Here is a 27,950-nt window from a genome sequence, read left to right as displayed (position 1 = left end):
AGCCTGCGGCATTTTGGCCTGCTTTTTCTGCTGGAACAAATGCATTGGAATTGAATGACAGAGAACAACCCCCCATCAGAAATAAATTGGAAAGATAATCCTGCTACAGGTTTACAAGGGCTCCACTGATGATTTTCATAAAAAAGAAAGAAAGAAATGGGGTTTCTGTGTCAAAAAATAAAAGTAAAGCATTTGAGGATCCTGGCCTACCCAACATGAAACTATACACAAAACCCAACTCTGGGCGTATTAAAGATTTAAATGTGAAAAGCAAAATGATAAAGATTTTACAAGTCAATGTAAGAGAATAGCTTCATGACCTTGACACAAGGAAAAAAATTTAAACAAGACACAAAAAGCATAAAAGAAAAATACAGGAAAAGATGATCAACTCAACATCATTAAAATGAAGAATTTCAGTTCATCGAAAGACTGTGAAGAGAGTGAAACAACAAGGCAAATACCGGGAGAATATATTTGCAACACATGCGACCAAGAAAAGAATAGTATCTGTAAAGAACTCTGAATCAACAAGGGGCAGATCACATCCTGTGGAAAAATGGGCTAAAGCATGAATAGGCATTTCCTGAATGGAAAACTTGATGGCTGATAAAAATATGGAAAGACACTCCTGGTAATCAGAGAGTGAAAATGAGAGCCACAGTGAAATTGTATTACCAGGGCTGACGTGGCCATATGGGACCATCTTTCCATCTTGCTTCTTCCACCTCAGGGTCCAAGATGGCTGCTCCAGCTGGCGGTAAAAGGGAAGGGTCTGAGGGGGGCAAATCTTGTCCCTTTAGGTAAGACTGAGCGGCTGTGACCATCACCTCCACTAGGGGTCGTCAGACCACAACCTCATTACTGCGTGTGCCTAGTTGCAAAGGATGCTGGGAAATGTACTGTTTGCTCTGAGCAGCCATTTTCCCAACCAAAGTTATAGTTCTATAGGAGAAAAGAGTGTTTATTGGGGCAAAAGTAGAAGTTTCTACATGGTCCTACTGTATAGCACAGAGAACTATATTCAATATCTTAGGATAAACCACAATGGAAAAGAATATTTTTCTAAAAAGAATGTGTGTGTGTATATATATATATATATATGTATATGTATAACTGAATCACTTTGCTGTACAGCAGAAATTAACACAACATTATAAGTCAACTATATCTCAATAAAAAAAATATTGATTAAAAAGCAAAAACTAGAAGTTTCTGCCAGACGACCCAGCTCCCAAACTCATCCAACCAGGAGTCAACCAGGCTCTTTTTCTGCAAAGAGCCAAATAGTAAACATCTTAGGCCATACAGTTTCTGACACCACTCTTCAACTCTGCCGCTGTAGCATGAAAGCAGCCACACATAAATGAATGGCGGGGCTCAGTGCCCAAAAAACTTTACCTGGAAAAACAAGCAGCTATAGTCAAACAAATCCTTGTCCACACATGTTCAAGGCAGCACTGTTCACAATAGCCAAGGGTTGGAAACAACCCAAATGTCCATCAACAGATGAGTGGATGAACAAAATGCATTCCATATAGTGGAATATTATTTGGCTTTAAAAAAGGAACGAAGCACTGATGCATGCTATAATGTGGATGAACCTCAAAAACATGATGAGTGAAAGAAACCAGACACAGAAGACCACATAGTATATGATTCCATTCATATGAAGTGTTCAGAGGAGGAGACAGAAAGCAGATTGTCAGAAGCTGCAGGCAGGGGGAACTGGGGAGTGACAGCTAATGGGTACAGGGTTTCCACTGGGGTGCTGAAAATATCCCAGAACTAGACAGAGATGATGGTTGCATAATTTTGTGAATGTATTAAATGTCACTGAATTGTACACTTTAATTGGTTAATTTGACATGATGTGAATTTCACCAAAATAAACACTAATAAATAAATATATTTTTTTAAAAAGACGTGTAGCAGCTGTGGAACACTGGATGAGAGTTCCTCAGAAAATTAAACATAGAGTTACCATATGCTCCAACAATACATTTCTGGGTGTATACCCAAAAGAACTGAAAGCAAATATGCAACAGACACTTGTACACCTACGCCCATAGCAGCTTTATTCAGTATAGGCAAAAGGTGGAAGCCATCCAAGTGTCCACTGGCAGATGAATGGATAAACAAAATGTGATCTATACTTACATGCAGTGGAATTGAGGTGGGAGATAGACGGGCCCCAGGCTGAGCAGCTGAAGTCTGTCCCCTGTGGACAGATACTCTAAGATAAAGATAATGGCAGGGGGAGAGAGGAGCTGAGTCCTGCCTGGATAAAAGATAAAGAGACCACATATTTCTCATTCTCGAGGTCAGGGAGAACTTCCCGACTACACATGCGCAGAAAGGCTCCTCGGGGGCCAGAAAAGGAGGGGGGGCGCCACCCCATATTAGATGGTGTCAACCTTCCCACAGGCCTCTACGCTGGAATCCATCTTGGCTAAGAGATGCACGTGCACACAGGGGAGAACCCTGAGTTATACCAAATACAGACTCAGAGCCAGGCAAAGCGAGATGATTGACCAGAGGAAACCCAGAAGAAACGCCCTGTATAAATGATTTGAACTACCACGAAGGCGCAACTCTCCCTCTGAGCCTACCCATGTGTGTCTATTCACATGTACTCTTTTTTCCTCCTAGTAAACACTTCACTTTTTTCCATCCCATTATTGAAATTCATTTCTACAAAGCAGACAAGCCAGGGCCTTGTCACTAGCCACTGGCCCTCGTAGCCTGCTAGCTAGGATTCAGTGCTCTCACTGCTGTGGCCTGGCTTCAGTCTCTGGTCGGGGAACTGAGATCCTGCTTCAAGCCACTGGCGGCCGAGGCCACCCAAGAGCAGAATATTATTCAGCCTTAAAAAGGAAGGAGGGCTTCCCTGGTGGCGCAGCGGTTGAGAGTCCGCCTGCCGATGTAGGGGACACGGGTTCGTGCCCCGGTCCGGGAAGATCCCACATGCCGCGGAGCGGCTGGGCCCGTGAGCCATGGCCGCTGAGCCTGCGCGTCCGGAGCCTGCTCCGCAACGGGAGAGGCCACAACAGTGACAGGCCCGCGCACCGCAAAAAAAAAAAAAAAAAAGAAGGCGATTCTGGCTCCTGCTACAACATGGCTGAACCTGGAGGGCTTTATGCTGAGTGAAAGAAGCTACATACAAAGTGACAATTACTGTATGATTTCACTTATATGAGGTCCCTAGAGCCATCACATTCATAGAGACAGAGAGTGACAATTACTGTATGATTCCACTTATATGAGGTCCCTAGAGCCATCACATTCATAGAGACAGAGAGTGACAATTACTGTATGATTCCACTTATATGAGGTCCCTAGAGCCATCACATTCATAGAGACAGAGAGTAGAGTGGTGATTGCCAGGGGCTGGGGGAGGGGAGAACGGCGAGTTAGTCTTTACTGGGGGCAGGGTTTCAGTTTGGGAGGATGAAAAAGTTTGGAAATGGATAGTGGTGATGGCTGCACAACAGTGTGAGTACATTGACTGCCATGAGATTGCACACTTTGATATGGTTAATTTTACGTTACCTGAGTTTCATCTCAATAAAAAAGACACTTTTTTTTTAAACAACAAAACATGGCTGGCCAGATTCAGGCCATCGTTTGCCAACCCCTGACTTAATCCATTCTTCTTCAACTTCCCCTCCTCTTTCTCCCCGCTTTTCCCAACCTTAAGCTAAACCCTAGCACCGCCCTTATGCTCACCCCACCCTCCAGTCTCACCTGAACCCTCTGGTTCGGCCTCCCCCCCTTCCCCCACCCGCCTTAAACTACCGTAATCCCGCCCCCACTATTTACCCAAGCCTCCTTGTCACAACACCTGCCAACAGGGCAGGACCATCCAGGGAATGTCAACAAAATGCACAGTCAGTTCCTGGAGGTTGTAACACAATTATGTGACTCATGACCTACGTAAGATTACATTTCATTCCCTAATTTGTTATATTGCATTATAATTATTCTGCTCCTAACCCTGCAATTACATGGAATGGTTGCTATGATTACGCAGCCTGCAATTACACAATCATTCTTACCATCACCACAACGTACAGTCATAAACGAGGGGGAGTGGTGGGTTGATATCAGCACCCACTCCCACCCAACCCCTTTCTGGGCAGAAGCTGCAAAGCCGCAACCTCGCTGGAAGAAGTCCCTGCAGCTGTGCCTGTGCTCCGGTCCACCGGCCAGAGGTGACCTGGGGGCGGTTGGGAAGGCCGAAGAAACCGGAGCTGTCTTGGTTTCGCTTCCTCTTCCCTCTGCCGGAAGCAGGGCATGGAAGCATCTGATATTTTGGAATCCAAATTCCCTTGTTCAGTGACAAGCTTGGAGGGCACTGAAAAGCAGTTGTGATGGAGGCAAAGGTAGCATCCTATTCCTGAATCACAGAGACAGGGTGTGTGCCCCAAGTTGGAGGTTTCAAGGACCTCCCGACTCTCTGCCTTCTGTGAGCGTGGGGTGCCTCAGTTCCCCCGGTGAGCCAGTTCTGTGGAGTCATTCCTGTAGGAATGTTCTGGAAGGAAGGATGCGGTTCTCCCGGATGTGCAGAGAGCAAAGGGGAGATCAGAGTTAGGTAACTGGATGGGGGCATCGAAAGAAAACTCAGGTTCCCAGGCACCACCTCCAAGCTTCTGACCCCTTCAGTCTGGAGGCAGAGCCTGAGAATCTACGTTTGAATCAGAGACATTTCATAGCAAAGGAAATTTCACTCGTGCCACGAAGAAGACTCTTCTAGAGACTTCTGTCCCCAAAGGGCTGTGGACTTTTGGGGCCGGATCATTCGTTGTTATGGGTCCCCCCTGTGCACTCAGGGAATTAAATTTCTGTCCACTAGATGGCAGGAGCACCCACCCCCAGTCATGACAACCAGAAACGTCTCCAGACATCGCCAAATGTCCCTGAGGGACAAAATCCGCCCCCCCCCCCAAATTGAGATCCACCAGGTTAAAATAAGATTTGGAAACATGGCATGTAACGGTAACACATGAGAAACGACTCCAGTGTTCTACGAGAGGGGACTGGCTAATGAACTGGGATCACCCACCCTCGCGGATACATGATGAATAACTAAGATTTAACAAGAAGAGAAAACATGGCAGCCTCTACTGAAACTTCTAGGGCGCATTTCTGTTAACCCAGCAATCCCACCTGTATCAACTTACCCAACTGAAATAAAAACTCCAGGAGGAAAGATGGATTTTATAATACTGTTCATTGCCAGGCTGTGATATTCTTCCATCAGGATGATTGAATAAATGCTGGTCCATCCTGATCGCAGCCTATTTTAGTGTATGTAACAATCCAAAAAGAGCTGGTAGACATCTGCGCTGATTAGAATGTCTACAATATGTTGTTAAATTTAAAAAGAAAATTGCTGAAAGAAATCCGGGTACAATTTGATCCCGTGTGTATGAAATTAAAATGGGTTGTGTGGGAGAAAAAGAAAAAAGCAGGTTGTAACAGAGTTTATGTAACATGAAATCTCTTTTTCAAAACATGTATATATTTGTACCAGGCAAATGGGTAAGACTGAAAGGTTTGTCACTAAAAAGTTAGGAGTTGTTGTCTCTCAGGACGCGTGATTTAATTTTGCTTTTTTTGGTTTGCTTAGCTGTATGTTCTCATGTTTCCCCAAGGATCACACACCATCTGTTATTTTGTAAAAGCCTAGGGTATATGCTTGCACACCCTAAAAGGGCTTGACAATCTTGAGAACCCTTATTTGATCCAGAAAATTCAAATGCTGTTGAGGGTGGATAAATGCCCCACCTCCCCCGCCCCTGGGGTGGGACCACTCTGAGGTGCATGCTCTATGCTGCCCCCACCCCGCCTAGTCAATTGCTCACTGGCACCCCCTGGCCTTCTGCCTCACGTCCCCACTGCCATCAGGGTTTCCTGGGGTCACCTCTCGGATAATTCAAATCCTCATCTTGGGGTCTGTTTTCTGCAGACTCCAAACTATGACAGCCCCGCTCTTCATTCTGTTATTTGACCCCGCAGGATAGAGTGAGGTTGACCATCTGTCGTCCCCAGGCTATTTTGGGGAAGTTTTATGGGGCACACTGGAATCCCGGGGTCTCACTCCTCCCGCCGCACCTGGTTTCCTCCCACATCTTGGCCTGAAGCGGAGGGGTGGGGAATGTGGGTGGTACATAGGTTGTGAGCAGAGCATTGGGCCAAGAAGGGAACACAGATGTATGTGAAAACCAACCAGCAACATTTAATAAAAAAATAAGCAAGTTATCCGGGACCCGACCCGGACAGCAGTTAGTTATCCCTCAGAGAATGAGGCACTACTGGTGGGCTCTGACATTCGTTTCAGGCTGAAGACACAGCGAGTCCTCCAGCCTGTGCCGGGGGACGTTCTGCCCAGGCCGTGGGTAGCACCCCAGTGCAGCGGAGCCCACGCGAGGCCCCAGACGCATGATCCCACCAAAGGCTTGGACAGAGGAACCCCACCGAGCAGGCAGAGACCACACCTGACGTGCAGGGCAGGGAGGTCAAACAACTGAGACCAGGAGGGGGAATGGGAGACCCCGCCCCCAGCTTCACCCCTCACCCCCTCCAGGGGGGCCGGGTCTAGCAGGGGGGCCGGGTCTAGCAGGGGGCCCTTGCATGAGGACATGAGGCTGCTGGAACCCATGGCTGCCCCTGGCAAGGGAAGAGCCAGCCCCTCTCCTGGGCGGTGGACAGGGGATGTTATCTGCACACGGCTCGGGCGACGGGGGGTGAGGGGAAATGAGGAATCAAACTCAGTCAATCCCACTGGGAGTCCACGAGGTCAGGCACACAGCCAGCACTCAATAAATGCTTGCTGCATGAAGAAACGAAAGGACTCCTTCATCTCTGTTGGTGATCAGAAGCTGACTGAACAGCTGTCATCCTATTTTGTATCACCAGGGCCCAGCACACAGGAGATGCTCTCTGGATGTGTGGGGAAGAAACCACTTAGGAGTGAAAAGCACCTTGTTTATCTTCAGCCCTAACACAAAGCTCAGCTCCCCGCACACAGCAGGCACTCAGTAAATGCACCGAGTCAGTAAGGACTTTTGTGTCGCAAGTACCAGACACATAGTACGCGTCTGAATACATGAAAGTTTACCTCACTAGTCCCAGAGCCTGGAACGGTGCCCCGCATACAGTAGGCACTCAATAAATACTCGAATGAATTCAAACAGTGAATGTGTATCACCTGCGCCTGCTTCTTGATGGGGGATCAATAACGCTTGACGACTGGATCCATCACCGAGGGAGAGAATAATCATGCCTCATTCGCTGCCAGAACACAGGAACCCGGTACCCAGTACTCGCTTAAAGTGTTGGGTGCACGAACTGCTACCACCCGATCAACCTGTTCCTGGCATACAGTAGGCACCTCCGTTAATGCTGCCTGCGTGCACGTGACTGCTGAGCATGGGCTGGCTGGACGCCGCCCTGTGTGGGGAGCCCTCCTTGGCCTGCCAGGGGTCGTCCCCGGCGGGCGTGCGGGGGCCGGGCCAGCGACAGGCTGCTTTGGATTCATGGCCACCGCCCCTCAGAGCTCTCAGAGCTCATCCCGGGCAGCGCTGTCCAGGGGGGACTGCAGCACGTTAGAGTTCTTGGCCTCGCGGCTCAGGGCCTGCTGCTCGCGCATCTTCTGGGATTTGGCCCGGTCCCAGTCGGTCTTGACGTGCTCGTTGTTCCACACGACCGAGGTCTCCGTGTCGCTCACGTACCCGTCGTCCCCTGTGTAGTGTGTGGGGTAGACGAGCAGGGGCTCCACGGAGAAGGCGCGCAGGTCCCGAGGGGAGAAGTGGGCCTTGTATTCAGACCTGCAGGGGAGGAGGGGCACGGGGGCCGCGGTGGGTTGGGGGGTAAGAGGCGAATGGAGACAGAAATGGGTGGCAGGGGTGGGGGGAGGGCGACGGCGAGGGAACAGATGGAGGAAGAAGCAGGCAGAGGAAAAGCCACCTCCCTGGGACCCACGAGCCTCACGCCCCCACCCAGGCCAGCTCCACAGCGAGACCCCAGCCCGCCTGCCCACCGCCACCCCCTCTCACACTGGGTGCTTGTCGAACATGACCGGCAAGAACTCGTCCACGGGCAGCATCTTGGAGAGTGGCCGGGCAGCCAGCAGCTTGCGGGCGCCTTGCAGGGAGATCACGTAGGCCAGCGTCCAGTACGAGTAGTCGGCCTCCACCAGGTTCCTCACGCGGGGCACGGCCTTTTCGGGGTGCTCCACCTGCATCCGCTTCCGGCCCACGTAGCTGGGGTGCAGAACGGGGGCCCAGTCACCTTCCTCCCGCCTGCCCACGCAAGAATGCTGACGCAGAGATCCCCGGAGCCCCTGTCAGGCCCTGGGGGGTGGAGAGCGATGAGGAGGCCGGCGTGACTGCACTGGGGTGAGAGCAGGCCCACAGGGGCCTGGGGCCACAGGGAGGGAGTGGGCTTTCTCTGAGGGCACGAGGGAGGATTTGGAGCTGGGGAGGCTGTGCCACGGGAAGGAGAGCGGAGCTGAGAGGGGAGCTGCTCTGGGTTCAGAGGGCTGTGAGGCAGGCGGGCAGGAGTGAAGGGGAGAAGCTATGCTCCTATCGACAGCACGGTCCTGAGTCTGAGGCCCAGAACCCAGGTCAGGGCCCCGCACGTGGCGCTAAGGGCAGGGGTGGGGTGGCGAGGATGAACCAACCCACCTACATGAGACTCCAAGGGACAGTTCCAGAAATAGGCTGGCCGTACTCTACCTAGCACTGCTCTGAGACCCAGGCTCCCGTGGGCGTGGCCCACGCAGCCAAGCCCCCAGGCTCGATCAAACCCACCGCAGGCCACACCCCAAGTTCTTTAGCCACGTCCCCAGTCTTCCGGGTCAAACCTTAGCCTTATTCTCTACCCCACAGGCTCCAGTCAAGTCTCCAAACCCTGGACGAGCTGGCAGGCTTCCACCAGGTCCCTAGACTTCTGGGTCAAGAACAAGTCCTCCTGCCAAGCTCCCAAAAGTTGGCCCAACATATTAACCTGCAAAGGCCCTCCGACCTAGAGGCTCTGGGTCACACCTTTGAGCTCTGGCCCCTCCCAGGCTCCACTCACATGAGGTCCCAGTCCAGACCCTCCCGCTCCACATCCTGCATAAGGTTCATTAGGCGCCTCTTGAAGAAGATCTCGAAGCGCAGGTCGTCCTCGAACACGAGTGATTTCTGCAGCCTGCGGTCCACAACCTGAGGGAGGAGGCCCTGCTGAGATCTTGGAGAGATCAAAGCCAGGCCTGACCCCGAAGCCAGTTCTGCTTAAAAGCTCTGGGGCATCAGGAGAAAAGCAAACTACCACCCCCCCACACACACACACCACCACCACCAATTGTTGTTTTGTTTTTTTTTTGCGGTACGTGGCCTCTCCCGTAGCGGAGCACAGGCTCCGGACGCGCAGGCTCAGCGGCCATGGCTCACGGGCCCAGCCGCTCCGCGGCATGTGGGATCTTCCCGGACCGGGGCACGAACCCGTGTCCCCTGCATCGGCAGGCGGACTCTCAACCACTGCACCACCAGGGAAGCCCACCACCACCAATTTGGATCTACCTCCTGGCCAAAACTTCCTCCTCACAACTTGGCAGCAGAATCCACAGCCTCACCTCAGCCTGGCTGCTCCTTCCCAACCCAGGGCCTGGACGTACGCTGTGCCTTTGACACAGAGCACCCTTCCCCCACACAGCAGCAGGTAGGTTCCCTCTCACCCTTCTGGCCTTAGCTCACCTGTCACCTACTCAAGAGGTCCTCCCTGACTATCACCCAAAGCTGCCAGTTGAGGATAATTCATAACCCTGGGCCTCTCCTGTAGTTGCCTCTCACTTATTTCATTGCCATTCATTTCTTTGTGGATTCTCATCAGTCTCCCCACCTCCCAGGGCTGTGAGCGCCCTGAAGGGGGCTGGGTCTATCTTGGTGGCTGTCGTGTCCCCAGCACCAGCATCAGGCTGGGCACACAGTAGGTCCTTGACAAATGTTCCCAGAATGAATGAACTAGCGAATCTTCACAACTGCCCCTGAAGTTGTGACTCCATCATCTGGAGAATCTGAGACTCAGATTGGGAAATGCCTTCCTTGCTCACAGAGCTCACCCCTCTCAGAGGCAGGGCTGGACTTGAACCTGGATCCCCTCTGGCTCTACAGCTACCTGGACACCGCAATCCCTGCCCCATGACCTCCGTGATGAATATCAGAAAAGGAGGGCAACCTGGCTGAGCACCTGTCGCCTCAAACACCAAATGCCCCATCTGGCCTCACGCCTGCTGGTCCCAGGTTCCAGTCCGTGCCTGGCATCCTCGCCCATCATAACCTTCCCTTCCAAGGGTGTGTGATGAGCCTCTGGGGCTAACGGGGTACCAACACGTGGGGTCTGCATTAGTTATCGTCGCCATGGCTATTACTCCTACTAGTAAGCTATGAGCACGGTGCCTGGGCTCTAGATATTTGACAGTGGGTGCACATGAAGAGGTTTCTCCTGGAGGTCCTGGGCCTCAGACCCCACCTGTTTCTAGAGTCAGGCTTAACCCTCCCCGGACTCAGGCTCCACGTCTGCACAGGAGAAGGACAGCAGCTCACCCACCCAGGGTTCAGGTGACACATTCACTACAGAGAGAGGACTGTCTGGGATGCAGGTGATTCCCTCCTTGAGCTGTAAAGAAGGCTGAGGAGGGGCCTGCCCCGCTGCGGGACCCACCTCTTTCCAGATGTTATAGTGGCTGAGGAAGCAGCCCAGTTCGCCCTTGGTGAGGGGCCGCCCGTGGTAAGGATCCCGGTAGCCGGGCAGCATCTGGATGCCCAGTGCCTCTACCTGGCTAGTGTTCATGGCTCTGCAAGGGGGGACAGGAGGGGGTCAGTGGAAGACTCTCTCTGCCCACAATTCCACCATTAGCGACATTCCCCCTTGCCACCCCGCCCCCCAACCTGCACACCCCTCTTGGACCCAATGTGGGCTGCCAGGGCGTGGTCTACACTATGTGCGCAGACCTGCCAGCACCCCGCGCAGGGTCAGACTCACATCCGCTCCACAGCCGCCACCCACCAGGTCCACATACCCACACGTGGAGCCGCCCCTCCCCCACCGGGGTGGGACTCACTTGCCGTCCACAGCCTCCACCAGCCGGCACTCGATCTCCTGCTCCTGCAGCGCGCGCAGCATACGTTCCCGTCGGTCCTGCCGCCGCTTCAGGTTGATCATGAAGACCTGTGGCCCAGAGCTTTGGTTGGACCCTCCAGGTCGGGCCCCCAGCCCCACCCATGAGGGAAGGCCCAGCCTACCTCGTCAAAGCCCATCTTGTCTGGCGTCTTGGTGGGCACCGAGATGAACCGCGAGGGCTCCGCAGATGGGTGCTTCACTGGGCGGCAGAGAGAAGCCGAGGGGTCACGGGGGTCATTGGGAAGTCGGGGGGTGTCCAGCCTCTTTCCAACGCCCCCTCCCCACCCTCTGCGGGGCTCCCTGTCATCCCGAGCTCCTCAGCTTGGTGCTGGAAACCCTGTCCAACACAGCCCCGCTCACAACATCAGTGCTAGTCTCTCTCCTCCGCCTCCTACCCACTCTGGCTGTTGGCACTGCTCCAGACTTACCCATCCCCCATTCCTACCTCTGGACCTTTGCACATGCTGGGCCTCTACTGAAATACCCTTCCTTCCTCCCCTCCTCCCCCTGAGTTATCAGCTAAGAGGCCTTCTGGGACGGGGCGGGGGGTGGGTGGGTGGCAGCAGAGGAGTCTCCTGACCTCCCCAGGCTGTCAGGTACCTCTTTGGGGGTCCCCACGGCGCCTGGGCTTCCGTCAAAGCCTCATTCTGCTGTCCTACCTCCCCGGCTCCCTGATTATCTCCCATGAGCTCTGCCAGACGGATACCAGGTCTGTCCACTCACACTGGCTCCCTACGCCCAGTACACAGAGCTCGGCACAAACTCATAAACTGAACAAAGGAATGACTTTCCTCATCTATAAAATGGGCTAATAAGTCTCTCAGAGGTTTATGTCATGATAAGTTGCCATGAAATCACACACATTGTTTTGGGTTAAACTGTATCCTCCCCAAAAAGATACTTTGGCATCCTGACACTCTGGTACCTCAGAATGTGACCTTATTTAGAAAATAGGATCTTTAATGAGGTCATTAGGGTGGGTCCTAAGCAGTTTGACTGGGGTCCTTATAAAAATGGGAAATTCAGATACAGAGATACACACAGAAGGTAGACGGTGTGAAGACATACAGGGAGAAGATGGCCATGTGACTGGAGTGACACATCTGCGAGCCCAGGTATGCCAAGAATTTCAGGGTGTTCGCGATCGGTCCCCTTTTAGCTGCTGGGAGCAGTGCTCAGACCATATCCCCGGGGCCCTGTCTTGGTACATCCCTGACGGTTTCCCACAGAAGGATCAGATCCGAGGGGGCTGTGAGCCTGGTGAGGCTCCTGGCCATCTACCAGGCTGGCCCAGAAAAGGCGAGTGTGGCATCTGCCTCCCCAAGAACAAAGGCCCTGTGTGAGCTCAAAGGACAGACACAGGCCCCTCTGTCTGGGAGAAGCCTGGGCGAGGCCCAGGGTCAACCTGGCACCTCCCACCTCGAAGCCTGGGCCTCCTCCAGGGACACTGTGCCCTGGGGTTTCTTCCTATCCAGGGCCCGTCACAGCTCCCTGCCACCCCCTGTCCTCCTCAGGGGAGCCTAGGACCCAAGGGCAAGGCTTTGGGATCTGAAGACTCAAATTCAAATCCCAGGTGCCCTTTCCCTCTCTTTCTCAGCCTCTGCCTGCCCGCTTGGGTGGGGATGGTGAAAGGACCTGCTGATGGGAAGTGGGGGTATCTCTTCATTCTTTCTTATCAGTTCTGGGAAAATGGAGCATATTAGGTCCAGAAGGAGCAACACAATGCAGCCTTTCCAGAGAGCCACGTCAAAAAATGTAACACGGGCTTCCCTGGTGGCGCAGTGGTTGAGAGTCCGCCTGCCGATGCAGGGGACACGGGTTCGTGCCCCGGTCCGGGAGGATCCCACATGCCGCGGAGCGCCTGGGCCCGTGAGCCATGGCCGCTGAGCCTGCGCGTCCGGAGCCTGTGCTCCGCAACGGGAGAGGCCACAACAGTGAGAGGCCCGCGTACTGCAAAAAATAAAAAATAAAAAAAATAACACCCCTTAGACCCATCATAGGGTGAAGAATTAAACTTGACCACAGAGAGGTCTGGCCTTTGCTCCCAGATCCTGGGAGGTTGAAGCCCTTGGAAATGTCTTTGTTTATCTCAGGGCTGGGGCCATACCGGGTATGTACGCCAACAGTGTGATTCAGGGTGGAGGTCTTGGGCTACTTGGTATTGGCTCAATTTCTGCAGGGCCTGGAGATGGAGGTTAGCCATGTGGCAATCATCTGTATCTGTGTGTAGGAGCCCCAGTAAAAACCCTGGACATGGAGCCTTGGGAAGCATCCCTGGTTGGCAGTACACCATGCACGTTTTCACATACTAGTTCTAGGAGAAGCAAGCCCTGTCCATATGACTCCACGGGAAGGGACAGGGACAAGAGGGATCTCTGTGCTTGGAACGCTCCTGGATGCTGCCCCGTCACCCTTTCCCTTTGCTGATTTTAATTTGTGTCCTTTGGCTGTAAGAAAGTGTAACTGTGAGTATAACAGCTTCCAGTGAGTCCTGAGTCCCTCTCGTGAATTATCAAACCTGAACATGGTCCTGGGGACCCCAGATTTTGCAACTGGTGTAAGAAGTGAGGGCAACCTTGTGGATATTCCCTAACTTTGCACCCACTGATGCATGTCTAGAACTCTCTCGCACATGGCAATGTTGGGAAAAATGGGAAATGCCCCCCATGCCGCTCAGGAGAAGACTGGTAAAGTGACACATGACACAGCCAAGAGTGAATAAATCTGTGGCTGAACATCTAAATGGAATACTACGCAGCAAGACGAGAGAACGAGCACAGCCACACGCAGCAGCCGGTGACAGCACAGACGCGGACACTGGGCAGGAGACACCGCACTTGCGCAGCTTGACTGATGTGAAGCACAGAAAGGGAAAAAAACCCGTCAGCTGGTGGAATCACAACAGTGGGCGACCCCGGGGAGGGCCAGAGCCTGGCCCGTGTCTGGTGACAAGGATATTAAAAACAGAGAACGGCGAGCTCCGAGAGGGAATGCGGGCTTCCTCACCGTTTTCCACATACCTTGCCCTATGCACTTCTTGCATCTGCCTGTCTCTGAGTTGTTTGCTTTTAGATAAGGGTATTTTTTGGTTGTTTATTTTTTAACTGGGCACAGATTGATCAATAAAAACATGATAACATTGAAAAAAATTTTAATAAAAAAATTAAAAAATAAAATAAAAACAATCATCACGCTGCCCACATATGACCTGTCACTGCTGTGTATGCTAAAACTCAAAGAACAGGATTTACACTGAGCCAAGTTTATGGGGCCAGCTGGGAAAGACACCCCATAGTCCATGAGCAGGTAGGGTAGGAAGTTGCTGGATTCCCCACACACAGAGGGCAGCACTCTGAGCTTTTCTGTAAGCCTGAAATTTTGTTGTAAGAAAGATTTTTTTCTTCTTTGGGCCATACCGCGTGGCTTGCGGGATCTCAGTTTCCTGACTAGGGATCAAACCGGTGCCCCCTGAAGTGGAAGCGCAGAGTCTTAACCACTGGACCGCCAGGGAAGTCCCGAAAGATTTTTGAACACATGAGAAATCACATGCACAGCCCGGGGACAGGTACCCACACAGAGGTGGAGAAAAAGGTGGTTTTCACTAGAACTGTAAGGAAGGATCTGCACAAATATCTGAGACCCCCAGACCCTCCTTCCGTCTGTTCTGTGTGATTTGCTCTGGAGCTTGAGAAACAGGAAAATATTCACGCTTCTGTTGTGCCTTCCGTTTATAACGGCAGCATAAACAGTCTTCTGGCCAAAAATAACGACGGAAATATATGTGAAAAGTTAAACTAGGAAAACTATGGCAGCCTGGAGAAGCTTCTCGGGGTCCGCTCGCCCACAGGAGTTGGCAAGAGGCAGAGACCCACTTCTTAAGACTACAGCCTGGTGGGTTTGCCAGGCTGAGCGTGGGCAACTACATGGGACAGACACTTGGGGGTTGCGGGGGTCTTCACCCTGATGACCTTGCAGCCTCCAGGTGTCACCTCAAAAGACCCCAAAGCCCCCACAAAACAAAGGCTGGGTGTCATTCCACCTTCAGCCACAAGGGGGAGCCACAGCCAGAAATGGATCAGAGTTGGGGGGGCCGCACGGACTGAACCTCAGGGCAGGGGCCTGGCCCTCCAAGGCCCTCTCCATCTGTGCAGTGGGAGGTACAGCCATGCTGCTTCACAGGCCTTCACAGGGATGTGGTCAGCACAGGGCAAGGCCCCCATGGAAGAGGACGCCGTACCACTGTCCGGTTGCTTCAGAGACCCTCAGCCGGGGCAGAATCCCCTCCTCAAGCAGCATCAATGGCAGCTCGGCCCTATGCGTTCAGCCCACCTCACCTGAGGGACAGCTGCTAGTTTAATAGTCTACGGATTTATTTGTATACGTGTTAGAGAGACGTGAGTTTGCAACCACGGTAAAAATATGTAGTCTCCTTTTTAAAATGTATTCAAGTTAAAAAAAAAAAGTGTCCGTTAAGATAGATATTAAACAAACAATAGTGGGTCTGGAGGTTGGCAGGGACATGAGTGACAAAATGGCCCGAAATGGCTGTGTCCTAGATGCTGCCACGCACATGCAGGGTCATCAGTGAAACCTGCTGCCCTCACTGCTCCTACACTCTCCATGGCTCCTGACTGCCCCGGGGGAAAAGGCCCGCTCCTCAGCTGAATGTCTGAGGCCCCCGCCCTGGCCCTGCCTGCCAGCCCTGCCCAGCTCACCAGCCCCACTTCTGTCCCGTCGACCTCACCTGTTTCCTGAGCTCACAGCCCCTCCAGCCTCCCGGCCTCCGCATGTGCTGCTCCCTCCGGCTGCGATCCTCTTATCGGCTAACTCCTACTTACCCTGCATCTTAATGCCACCTCCGCCAGAAAGCCCACCCTCATTTCCCCGAGCATGCCATGCACAGCTGCTTGCAAGCCAGCACTCTGTGAGAGAGGGGACAACCGTCCACCTGTTCATGCTGGGTTCCCAGTGCCCGGCAAAGAGACTGGCGCCCAGCAGACACTCAGTCAGGGTTCACAGATGCAAGATGGCAGCGAGAGGGAGGCGACTCAGCCCTCCCAGGTTGGCGCAGGCAGACTCACCCATGACCTCCAGCTGCACGTGCATGAAGCTCTCGGCCTCATCCTGGAGGGTGCTGTGTGCCCGCAGTGGCACCGGCAGAAAGCCATACACCTCCTTGTTGCAGACGTACATCTGGACCTCTGGGGCCAAGGAAACAACAATCAAAATTGAAAACAGAGCAGTAAGGCAGTGGAGGCAACCTCTGAACAGAGCATAAGCCTCACAGCCCAGCATGGGGCCAGGGCGTAAATGGGTCCAGCTGTTCCCAGCAACCGGCAGAGAACCCCTTGGCGCTCCATCTGGGAATTGGAGCCAGAACAGGGGTTCGCAGTGCCAAAAAACTCCAGAACTGTTAACAAGCGCCTTGCATCAGTACTGACTCAGTCCCTGCAGGATTCCATGACAAAGCAAACCACAAAACTGCGGGTGAACAGTAAAGATGCACATTTATGCACAAAAATGAGATGCAGTTGGACAAACCATGAGTTACATTATCTGTGTTAGTCCTTTTCTGAATGGTTTCAAATTTTATAATGAGTATGTATCTTTTTCTAAAGTGATAAACCCAACGAAAACGATTTTCATTGAAGGGCCAGACAGTAAGTATTTAGGTCTGTGGGCCAAACAGTTCTGTCTCAACAACTCAAGTCTGCCTTTGGACCGTGCCCAGAGAGGGCGTGGAAGCTCTGCGCCCCTTCCCCCAAACCTTGCCCCGTGCATCTCTTCCTCCGGGTTGTTCCCCAGTTATATCCTTTTATAATAAACAGTAACCTAGTGAGTAAACAGGTTTCCCGAGTTCTGTGAGCCGCGCTTGCAAATTAGCAGAACCCAAGGAAGGAGTCGCGGAAACCTTTGGTTTCTGGCCATTTGGTCAGAAGCACAGGTGACAACCTGGACTTGCAATCAGCATCTGAAGCAGGGTGGGGGACATAGTTTTGTGGGACTGGGCCCTTAACCTGTGGAATCTGAGGCTATCTCCAAGTAGACAGAGCCAGAACCGAGGTGGAATTGAGCTGAATTCTCAGACACCCTGCTGGGGTCCCAGAATTGCTTGTCAGTGTGGGGAATACACCCCCACCTCCAACCTACACACATAGGAATTGGGTCCAGGAACCCAAAAGACATTCTTAGCTTGCATCCATACAAAAACAGATAGTGGGCCAGATCTGGCCCGTGGGACATACAGTTTGCTGACCCGTGGTTTAAAAATAAATGACAGGTCAGCATATGGCTATGTTCTCTTCCTCTCTAAACTTTTTTTTTGCCCGAAGTATACAACTAGGGAACAATTATGCTCAACCACAGATATCTGGGGGAATAGAGGAAAATATCAAGATGGAAATAACTTTCAATAAACATATCTTAAAGACCTGGGGAGTGAAGCCACCCAGCAAAGCCAGGGCTGGAGAGAGAACGGGTCCTGGGGATATCATCTGAACACCTGGATACAGCTGCACCTGAAGTCATCGCTGCACCCTGCAGTTCTGGTTCTGTGAACCTTCTGTGGGCTCAGCACTTGTCCCAAAGAAGCAGAGAGACACCCCATGATGGCAAATCCCCTGTGGGCTCACCTGCCTGTTTGCAGGAGAAGGCAAAAACAATGATGTCATCGAAGGACCAGGTATAGTCAGGGTGGGGAGGGTAGAACGCCAAGTTCCTGGATGCCGCCTTCCTCAGGTCAATCAGGAAGGTCGAGTGCACCATGGGGACTGCAAAGCAGCCCTGGCGGTCCCGCTTGCGGATGGGGATGTAGGCAGGCGTGCGCTTGTAGTAGCCCTGTGGGGAGGTGGGCAGAGTTTTGCACGGGGGTCCCTAAAGGTGAGGCTGGAGGCCCAGGACAACAGGAGGCACAGAACACCCAGAGAGTAAGACTGGGTGCCAGTTTGTGGCTATGGTGGGTATTCCCTGAGCACAGGGCTCTAAGCAGGGCCTGTCAGTCTCCAACCCCAGAGCCTCAGTTGCTGGGCAATGGCACAGAGACCCAGGGAAACAGTCAGTCATTTGCAGACCCAGCTCAATACTTCTGATCAGAAAAGCAGCATTTGAGAAAGGAAATTAAAAAACTGAAAAAGGGACTGGATATTTGAGATCCTTTGATTTTAAAATTAAACATCAGAAGTGGGACTTCAAGAAAGTCGGGGGGCAATCTTTTAGAAGTTTTAAAAGCTTCTGGAACAGTCCTCTCCCTTCCTCCTATCCTTTACGAACTGGAATTGTTAGCATATGACATTTAGATTTCTATGACATACTTTAAAATATAGAAACCACTGAATTATTCACTTTAAAATGGTGAACTTTATATTTTGTGAATTACACATCAATTCAAAACAAAAAGATAGGAGGAGATAGGATGGGTCAGCATCCTGGCTCTAGCGACCTAGCCCCCTTCCCCTGGCACAGCCCTGCTCCATCACCGGCCCCTCACTCTCCCTGGCTTTGCCTAAAACCCCACCCTCATCACTGGGTGGGACAATCAGAGCCTGACATTTTCCTGACTTCAGTAATTGGTTCAGGGGTAGGAAGAGACTGGACAAGGTTCAGTCAGAGTAGACTTTGGCTGAATGCTGCTGAGATCATTCCCCAGGAGTTTGAAAATGAAGCCACGCAAGGGACGGAGGAAGAGGAATATTGTTTGAACACCTGGATCAAGCTGTGCCTGAAGTCCTGTCCTGGCGTCATCATGTCATAGCTATGTGAGCGCAGGCAAGTCACTTCCTCTCTCTGCATTTGTGCTTCTGCCTCAGTAATGGGTGTAGGGGCAGGGGGCACACAGTCGTAGACCCTCCCTCAATGTCTATTTAAGGATTATCACAATAGTGTTTATCAAATGCTCACCATGAGGCAGTGTGAGGCTAAGTTAGACTCCAAATCCAGCCCCCCAGCACCCCCAGGGCCCTGCCCTACCACGGTAACCCCCTGACCTGGGAGGTCATCCCACACCAGAAGTTGGAGTATGCAGCCCGGGAATCCAGCATGGGGGCCACCACCGTCTTGTTCTCAGCGATGAGCAGGGTCAGAGTGTCAGGGTTGAGAATCAGGTTGTCCGCATCCACAAACTGTAAAACACCCGACATGGCATCAGTGTGGGCCGCCAGAGTGAGCCGGGCTAGGCCACAGCTTGGAACAGCTGGGGCAGAGGCCGGAGCCCTGGGGAGGGGGGCACCTGGAATAGTACGTGCGGCCCTGGAAGCCACCTGCTCCTCAACTGACAGCTCTGCCCTAAGTCACCAGCAGGGTTACGTTCACACAATGAAATACACGACATTGCAAGAGAAGGGACGGACCACACAGCACGAAGCGACACAAATGGGTCCCACACACGGTGCTGGCGAGCCACGGGAAGTGACAGTGGGTGCATCACGTGGCTCCTTTTTTTTTTTTTTTTTTTTTTGCGGTAGGCGGGCCTCTCACTGTTGTGGCCTCTCCCGTTGCGGAGCACAGGCTCCGGACGCGCAGGCTCAGCGGCCATGGCTCACGCGCCCAGCCGCTCCGCGGCATGTGGGATCTTCCCGGACCGGGGCACGAACCCGTGTCCCCTGCATCGGCAGGCGGACTCTCAACCACTGTGCCACCAGGGAAGCCCACGTGGCTCCTTTTATGGGAACTTTTAAGATGGGCAGCACTGGTCAGTGAGGAGGACAGTCGGGGCTGGGAGGACCACACTTTCTTCTATGTGAGTGAAGGGCCAATAAAAAAATTCCTAAAAATAGGATCTTTACATAAGGCTTTTTTTTTTTTTTTAACACCTTGAATGTTGGGGTAAAAAGATGATAACTTGTTTGCTGCAGCCTGGAAGGAAACTCACCAACCCATGAACAGGGTCATCATGGTGGGGGGTGCCTGCTTGTCCCCCCCAAACCGTTATGTCACCAACACCTTCCAGAAAGGCCACACCAGAATATTCATGGCAGGGTTGTTCATCACACAAACTGGGAACGACCCAGGAGTCTAGCAGTGGAGAATCAGCTACAGAAACTTTGGCCCTGCCCTGCTGTCCCTTTGCAGAATGTGTCGAGACAACTGAAAAATGAAGCCACAGAAAACAATTAGGTAAGGACGTTCCTGTCTACCGGGATGTGAAAACACACCCAGCATGATATATTATACAACTATTAGGAGGTGGGTTTTTTTTTTAATGCATCTGGTCCACAGATATGCTTTCTGTTACCCATGCAGGGTTTTTCTGTGTTTTTTTTTAATTTATTTATTTTATTTATTTATTTTTGGCTGTGTTGGGTCTTTGTTGCTGCGCGTGGGCTTTCTCTAGTTGCGGGGAGCGGGGGTTACTCTTCGTTGCGGTGCACAGACTTCTCACTGCGGTGGCTTCTCTTGTTGTGGAGCACAGGCTCTAGGAGTGTGGGCTTCAGGAGTCGTGGCTCGCAGGCTCAGTAGTTGTGGCTCCCAGGCTCTAGAGCGCAGGCTCAGCAGTTGTGGCGCACGGGCTTAGCTGCTCCACGGCATGTGGGATCTTCCCGGACCAGGGCTCAAACCCGTGTCCCCTGCATCGGCAGGCGGATTCTTAACCACTGCGCCGCCAGGGAAGCTCCCCATGCAGGATTTTTAGAACGTATGAATCACTTGCCATAAACAAGAGCAAAAACCAGAATCCCTGCCTTCTCCAGCAACGTGGGAAGGGCATTCCCACGCGGCAAGCCCCAGCTGGAGACGGAAGGTGGCTGCCCCTTGGGACAAGGCGTGCGCTCCTGTTATGTTCCTGCCCAGACCCCTGTGGACATTTGAATTGGTGACCTTGGAATACAGATGCAGTGAAAACAGCCAGAAGAGTCTGGCAGTTCCTCAGAAAGTGAAACGTGGAGTTACGGCAATTCCACTCCTAGGTACAGACTGAGAGAACTGGAAACGGGGACTCGAACAGACGTCTGCACACCATGTTTATAGCAGCCTTATCCACAGAAGACAAGCTGTGGAAACAACCTAAGTGTCCACTGACGGATGAATGGATAAACAAAACGTGGTCCATCCATACAATGGAATATCACTCAGCCAGAAAGAACCCTGAAAACATCAGGCTGAGTGAAGCCAGACCCAGAAGGCTACATAGCGTATGATCCTGTTTATGTGAAATGTCCAGAGCAGGCAAATCCACAGAAACAGACAGCAGATTAGCAGTCACCAGGGGCTGGGGGCGGGGATGCAGAGGGACTGCTCATGGGCACAGGGCTTCCTTTGGGGTGATGGAAACTAGTTTTGGGAGCACACAGAATGAAAACACACAGCCAGAGAGCGAGCCTCTCTGGGAGGTACGACTACAAGGTATGATTTTTTTCTTTCTTTCCAAGCTTCTTGTTGTTTCTTGTATATTTTCTTACAAGTAAGACCCACAGTGTTTGTAAAAAGAGAAAAAAAGAGGCCATTTTAATAATAATTTAAAAACACGAGACAAATGATTTCACATTCCAATATGGATTACTTAAGTCCCCGATTGCAAAACTATACGGTATGTCAAAAGCTGCTTTGAGTTCTGAGCCAAAGCCTTGAGTTCCACCCGGGTTTGCTGAGAGAAAAAAGTGAAAACCACTCAACGCCAAACAATGTAAGCAAAACCCAGGGCAGCAGACAAGGTGGCCCTGGGCTGGACGGTTCTGGGAGGTTCGAGCCCCACCTCTGTTCTTCACTGTTTCTGAGACCCCACCCAGCAGGCTGTCACTGCGTTGGAAGGCACCAACTCACAGGGATCCCAGGAGGAGCCCGTTCCATCCTTCCTCCTCCCAGGAGATGGCTCCGTCCTCCCCACAAGGTTCAGGCCAGGACGTGAGGTCCTTCCGGCACCCACACATCCAGCAGGGCCTGTCCCCTTGGCCTCAGAACGCATCCTGAACCCACAGCCCCATACAGGCCCCCACCCTGGCCTCCTGCTGCCCCCCTCCTCTTGCCCCACAGCAGCCACAGGGACTTCAGAAAATCAGAAATCAGAACCTAACCCTCTCCTGTTCACACACCGTCCATGGCTCCCCATTACCTTCAAAGTAAAAGTCACATCCCTCCCTTGGCCTGAATAGTCCGGCCCCCACCTACCACCTCAGCATTACCCCCGCCATCACTCCACTCTGGTTACACTGGCCTCCTCGCCAGTCCTTGAATGCCCCAGGCTTGCCCTCTGCTCTGTTCCTTCTGCCTCGGACACTGGCCCCCAGCTCCCGCTGAGGCTGGCTCCTTGGCTCCTTTAGATCTCTGCTAGGGCCCCCTCCTAAGGGAGGTCCCCCAAGCCCTGGTACCTGTGGTCATGACCTTATTTGGAAATTGGGTCTTTGCAGATGTAATTAAGATGTAAATTAAGATGGAGTTCATCCCTCCTACACTGTTGATGGGAATGCAAATTGGTGCAGCCACTAGGGAAACCAGTGTGGAGGCTCCTCAGAAAACTGAAAATAGAATTACCATAGGACCCAGCAATCCCACTCCTGGGCATATTCCCAGACAAACCTGTAATTAAAAAAGATACACGCACCCCTATGTTCATAGCAGCACTCTTTACAATAGCCAAGACATGGAAACAACCTAAGTGTCCATCAATAGATAAATGGATAAAGAAGATGTGGTATAAACATACAGTGGAATATTACTCAGCCATAAAAAGAAAAATAATGCCATTTGCAGCCACATGGATGCAACTAGAGATTACCAAACTAAGTGAAGTAAGTCAGAAAGAGAAAGGCAAACACCATATGATATCACTTATACGTGTAATCTAAAATACGGCACAAATGAACCTATTTACAAAACAGAAACAGACTCACATATATAGAGAACAGACTTGTGGTTGCCAAGCCGGTGGAGGATGGGGGAGGGAAGGACTGCGAGTGTGGGATCAGCAGATGTAAGCTATTATGCATAGGATGGATAAACAACAAGGTCCTACTGTCTAGCACAGGGAACTATATTCGACATCCTGTGATAAACCATAATGGGAAAGAATATAAAATAAATAAACAAATAAAACAATAATTACTTTAAAAAAAAGATGGGGTTCATAGTGGATTAGGGTAGGCCCTAGATTCAGTGACTGGTGACCTTATAAGAAGAGACCACGTGACCACAAAAGCAGGGACTGGAGTGATGCAGCCACAAGCCAAGGAACACCGGGAGCCCCCAGAAGCTGGAAGAGGCAAGGAAGGATCCTCCCCTGGAGTGCAGCCCTGCCTGCACCCTGATTTACACTGCTGGCCTCCAGAGCTGCAAGACAATAAACTGTTTTATTGCCCGCCAGTGTTGGTGTTTTGTTATGGCAGCCCCAGAACACTGATATATCCTCAAGTGCCTTTCACAGCGCTGGCCGCCTTCTGGTATTTCCTCATGCAGTTTTGTTTGTTTTCTGGTCACATCCACCTTTCCTGGGATGCTAGGAAGGTGGGGCTCAGCCTGTGTGATCCTCGCTGTGTCCCCAGGGCCCGGCACGAGGAGGGCATAGGGAGTGGACGATAGGTATATGCTGATTAATAAATTAAGAAGGTAGAGACCAAAGCTTGAGGTTTGGCACGTAGATGGAAACCCGCCGCGGGCACTGTCAGGCTGGCATCACTGCATTCAACCTCCATGGCGAACCAGGCTCAGCTGTCAATGCCCTGCCCATCGCACCAGGGGAGGGGACCATGCCCAGGTCAAGGAGCCAGGCTGAAGGAGCTCACAGGAGACCCGTGATCTGTGGGCACGTAACCCAACATTGCATTCAAAACCTCAACCGGCCCCCTCTTCCCAGAGGCCCAGGAGGAGGAAGTGAAAGTCAGGGCTCAGCAGCTCAGTGTCGCCAGCATCCCCCAGCCCCGGCCCCATCCTCCTGCTTCTTGGAGTGACCCAGAGGTCATCATCGTGGTTGCAGAGAGAACTCACATCACTGGTGATGCTGATAAAAGTGGAGATGACCCAAGTGTGCAACTACAGGGGTCGGCTGGGGACACAAAAGCCCACTTGTTCCTGATGATTAAGAATCCAGGTGGCCGAGGATCAAATCCCAGCTCCTCCACTAACCTGCTATGTTACCTCTGACAACTCACTTCCCTTCTCAGAGTCTCAGTTTCCCCTCTGTAAAATGAGGTCAAGGCTGGTCTCCAAATCCCGCCACTCTGCCTTCCCTTGGATACCCCAGACCTTCGGCTAGGGACCCATGGGTTGGCTGGCCAAGAAACTCACCAGGATATAATCGGCCCACATGTCCCGGGCCGATTTCAGGGCTGCCTGGCGTAACTTCATGATGTGCTCATAGCGTGAGTCAGACCAGTGTTTGGGGCCCTCCTCGTCTGGGTAGGACCTGTGGAGAGGCAGCTGTGATGTGGGAAGCACAGGGCATTCTTGGAGCCCAGAGAGGTTTGAGCTGGCTGAATGTGGGGTGGTCAGAGAGGGCTTCCTGGAAGAGGGGATGTGTAAGCTGGATCTGAAGGCTGGGAAGAAGCAAGGAGAAAATAGGAGAACGGAGGTGTGTCCCCAGTAGGGGGTACAGCATGTGCAAATGCCCAGAGGGGAGGGGAAAGGGCCTCTACTGCCTTGCAGAGACATCCCTGAGGGTGAGGGGAGCCACTAGGAGAGAAGACCCAAAGACCTCCCAGACTCCTAATCTGGTCTGGGCAGTGGGTGGGTACAGAAATAAATCCTGAAAGAGTGAAAGGAACCGAAGTCCACATCACTCAGGGGCTCATGGGGACGCTAAGCAGCAGAGCTGATGTTGCAGCTGAGTGACACAGGGAACAAAGCAGTGGGCGTCCACCACAAAGACCAAGGAATGAAGGAATTCCAAGTGGAGCGAACGGCGGGGCAAAGGTCCAACGGGAGGCTTATGACCCACTGGTGAAGCTGAGGTGGGTGAGAGTAGCCACAGCCAGCGCTGAAGGCTGCAGAGCTGGGCTACAGCATCAGGGACTGGGGGCTGGGGGCTGGCCCAGGATGATGGGGAGTCATGGAGGGTGTTTGAGCAGGGGCACAGCCAAGTCCAGCTGGGGGCAGGGGGCAGGGCAAGGCCTGGCACTCACTTCGGCTCCTCTGCCGGCCGCCACTCCACAGAGTGGTACAAACTCTTCATGGCCACCAGCCATTCCCGAAGCACGGCTGACGTGTTGTCTGAGTTGTGGTCCGTGGCCACCCTGCAGACAGAACGGGCCAGTGAGTGAAGTTAGGGAGACCAAGGCAGGACGAGCAGCAGCAAGGCAACAAGGGCTCCCACGACCTGGCTGGGCCTCCCACCAGCTACACAGCCCTGGGCAAGACACTTCCGCGCTCCGTGCCCCAATTTCCTCATCCGTGACACACGGGGTGAGGACAGGGCCCACTTCACGGGGCTGCAGAGGGGATTAAAACAAGCTAATTTTGGAAAAACATATTAGATGACGTTCGTACTATGGGGCATCAAGGATCTTATAACCACATTCGCTACTAAATATGTGAGATTTAATAAAATATATATATATATATATATCATGCAGTCCTGCCCCACCTTCCTCAATTCTCTCCTGTGAGCAATACCACTTTGGAGTGGGCTGTGGTCACTCATTCGTTCAACAAACATTTCTTAAACACCAACTGTGTGCTTGGATTATCCGGCCTGGAGGGAAAAGGAATATTTGGAAGTCTAGTTTGACCATCAGCTGAGAGTTATTCTCCCAAAAGAACTGTTATTTAGTCAACAACAAGGATAGCAACGATGACAATAATAACAGTAATGATAATAATAACCACAGCTCTGGTCACTGATGCCAGGCGCAAGGGCTTCACACTCAGTAACTTGTTCATCTTCAGAGACAACCCAACTAGAATTATATTAGTATCCCCATTTTCCAGATGAAGAAACTGAGGTAGGAAGCGGTAAGTCACCAGTCAGGCTTGTTCATGGCCCTGCCCCATTCTGCTTCTAGGAAGAATCCACTCCTGGCAACCTTCCGCCTTCCGTCCCTTACCCCACCCACCCACTCCAGTAGTCACAAGGCAGGAGGTCCGATTCAGGTTGGGTTCAGGGAGCAATACGGCAGCAGGAGCGTAAAAGTTCAGTTAGTAGAAGTGCAATGCGGCCCGCTGCAACGCCCCAACTGGGGGTGGGGGCGGGTTCTCAGGCTTCCCTTTGAAGCTGTGTGTGCACGGGCAGTGCGCACGGGTGATCCCGGATATGCCCTAATGCGGGAGCCAGAAGGCAGAACTGTGGCCCGCCCCACCCTAAAGAGGCCAGCAGGCAAAGCGCCGTTCCGGCTGGTGCTAATGCGGCAGGGGGAAAGCAAGCAGGAAGGCACGCGCGGGGTTGGCCTGCCCTGATGGGGGACAGCAAGCAAAAGGCACGCGTAGGGCTGGCCCGCCCCGCCCGGTGCCAGGACAGCGGGCGGGGCGCGGCGTGGACCCGCCGGGATGGGGACAGCAGGCCGGATACGGGGCCGCGGGCGCCGCGCTCACCACAGAGCTGTGCGGTCCCGGGGGTGCCGCAGCCGCTCGAGCGCGCCCAGCGTGGAAGGCAGCGCGTGGGCCGCGTTGCGCGCCAGCAGCGCGACGAGAACGCGCGGCGCCTGCAGCGGCGACTCGGGGCTCCAGCGCTCCTCTGGGAAGTAGGCGGCGGCGCCCGGCGGGCCCTCCAAAGGTGGCAGCGCCAACAGCAGCAGCAGCAGCAGCACCGGGAGGGGCCGCCCGTGCCCCCGCCATGCGCGTGGGGTCGCCGCCATCGCGCCACGCGTCGCCTTTAAGCCGCTTTTCTGCCGGCGGACGCGGACGGTGCCTTAAAGGGGCCGTGGGGACCCCGCCCCTGCCTCGCGCCTTAAAGGGGAGGAGAGCTCCTGGCGGAGTCAGCCGTCAGGGCCCGCCTCCAAACGGCCTTAAAGACACAAAGTGCCTCCTACCCTCCTCAGCGGCCCGCTCGAAGTGACGTCAATCTGCAGGCCTGCCCGGGAAGCCCCAGCCTCCCCCGACCCCCCACCCCAAGACGCTGAGCGCTCTGAACTTGGGTCTGTGCGATAAAGCCGTCAGACCTCAGAATCTGCCCTGCCACCGAGCAGCTGCTCTCGCCAGGATCCCAGCCTGATTCGCCATCCAACTTCCATTTGTATAAGACCGGCTGTGTCACGAGTCGAACCTGGATAGTCAGGATCTGGTTTGGGACTCAAGATCTGAGCCTCAGTTTCCTCTGCTGCAACATGAGTTTTACCACTCTAGTTCTCGACCTCCCTGGGATGCCCTCAAGGGTTGTTGAGTACCAAGCGCGTGGGCCCTGGCGTCCCCAGACCTGGCTTCAAATCCAGTCCCCAAGTGGGCCGTCTGTGTGAGCCTAAGTTTGTCCATCTGTAAAATGGAGTCAACGACCCCGCAGGCTTGTGTGTAGATGGAACGGGAGGGAGGTGGACGTTTCCAAAGAAATGCTACGAGGGGGCTGTTTTCCAGTAATCTAATATGTTTTCTAATTCATCGTTTTTGTGATGCTCAGGTATCTATTTATTAACGTGAGTGGTGGGGTTGGGGGCTCAATATTGTTAAGTAAAATTCAGGGGACAGATCGTGTGTCCTCAGTGTGTGCAAGAGACAGTAGGGCAAAAGTTAGGAAGTAAAGGTGAGGAAAATCTCATTCTCTTGGGGGAGGAAACCATGGAGTGTGCATTACCCCCCTCTGAAAGCTGAACTGAGAAAAACACTGGGGAAGTCCCTCCCAGAACCTGCTCCGGAAGCAGCTGGAAGTCTTGTGATGTGAAGCTGCCAGGCTCCAGTGGACAGATGGCTTTTCTGGCAAACAGAGGAAGGCAGTA

At 52.8% G+C, this 27,950-nt stretch overlaps 1 protein-coding gene across 2 annotated transcripts; it reads right to left on the bottom strand.

Moving 5' to 3' along the window:
• Positions 1-6,217: 6,217 nt before the first annotated feature.
• Positions 6,218-26,910, bottom strand: COLGALT1 (collagen beta(1-O)galactosyltransferase 1). Of its 2 annotated transcripts, none has more exons than XM_027084652.1 (12): positions 26,617-26,910; positions 25,212-25,322; positions 24,379-24,496; positions 19,152-19,286; positions 17,802-18,006; positions 16,251-16,370; positions 11,292-11,368; positions 11,111-11,217; positions 10,825-10,843; positions 9,085-9,212; positions 8,061-8,267; positions 6,218-7,832 (listed from the first exon to the last, which is right to left on the bottom strand). In XM_027084652.1, the coding sequence occupies exons 1-12, from the start codon at positions 26,877-26,879 to the stop codon at positions 7,565-7,567; spliced, it is 1,758 nt and encodes a 585-aa protein (XP_026940453.1). In that variant the 5' UTR covers positions 26,880-26,910; the 3' UTR covers positions 6,218-7,564. The 2 variants fall into 2 exon arrangements, with proteins under 2 accessions (XP_026940453.1, XP_026940452.1); XM_027084651.1 differs by having other exon boundaries at positions 10,711-10,843; positions 26,617-26,908.
• Between the last annotated feature and the right edge of the window lie 1,040 nt (positions 26,911-27,950).

The sequence above is a fragment of the Aethalodelphis obliquidens genome, unplaced genomic scaffold, assembly GCF_003676395.1.
Source record: "Aethalodelphis obliquidens isolate GAN/ISIS:26980383/991018 unplaced genomic scaffold, ASM367639v1 scaffold53, whole genome shotgun sequence".
NCBI lineage: Eukaryota > Metazoa > Chordata > Mammalia > Artiodactyla > Delphinidae > Aethalodelphis > Aethalodelphis obliquidens.
The sequence above is the reverse complement of the archived record's forward strand: the minus strand, read 5'-3'. Positions and strand labels throughout refer to the sequence as shown.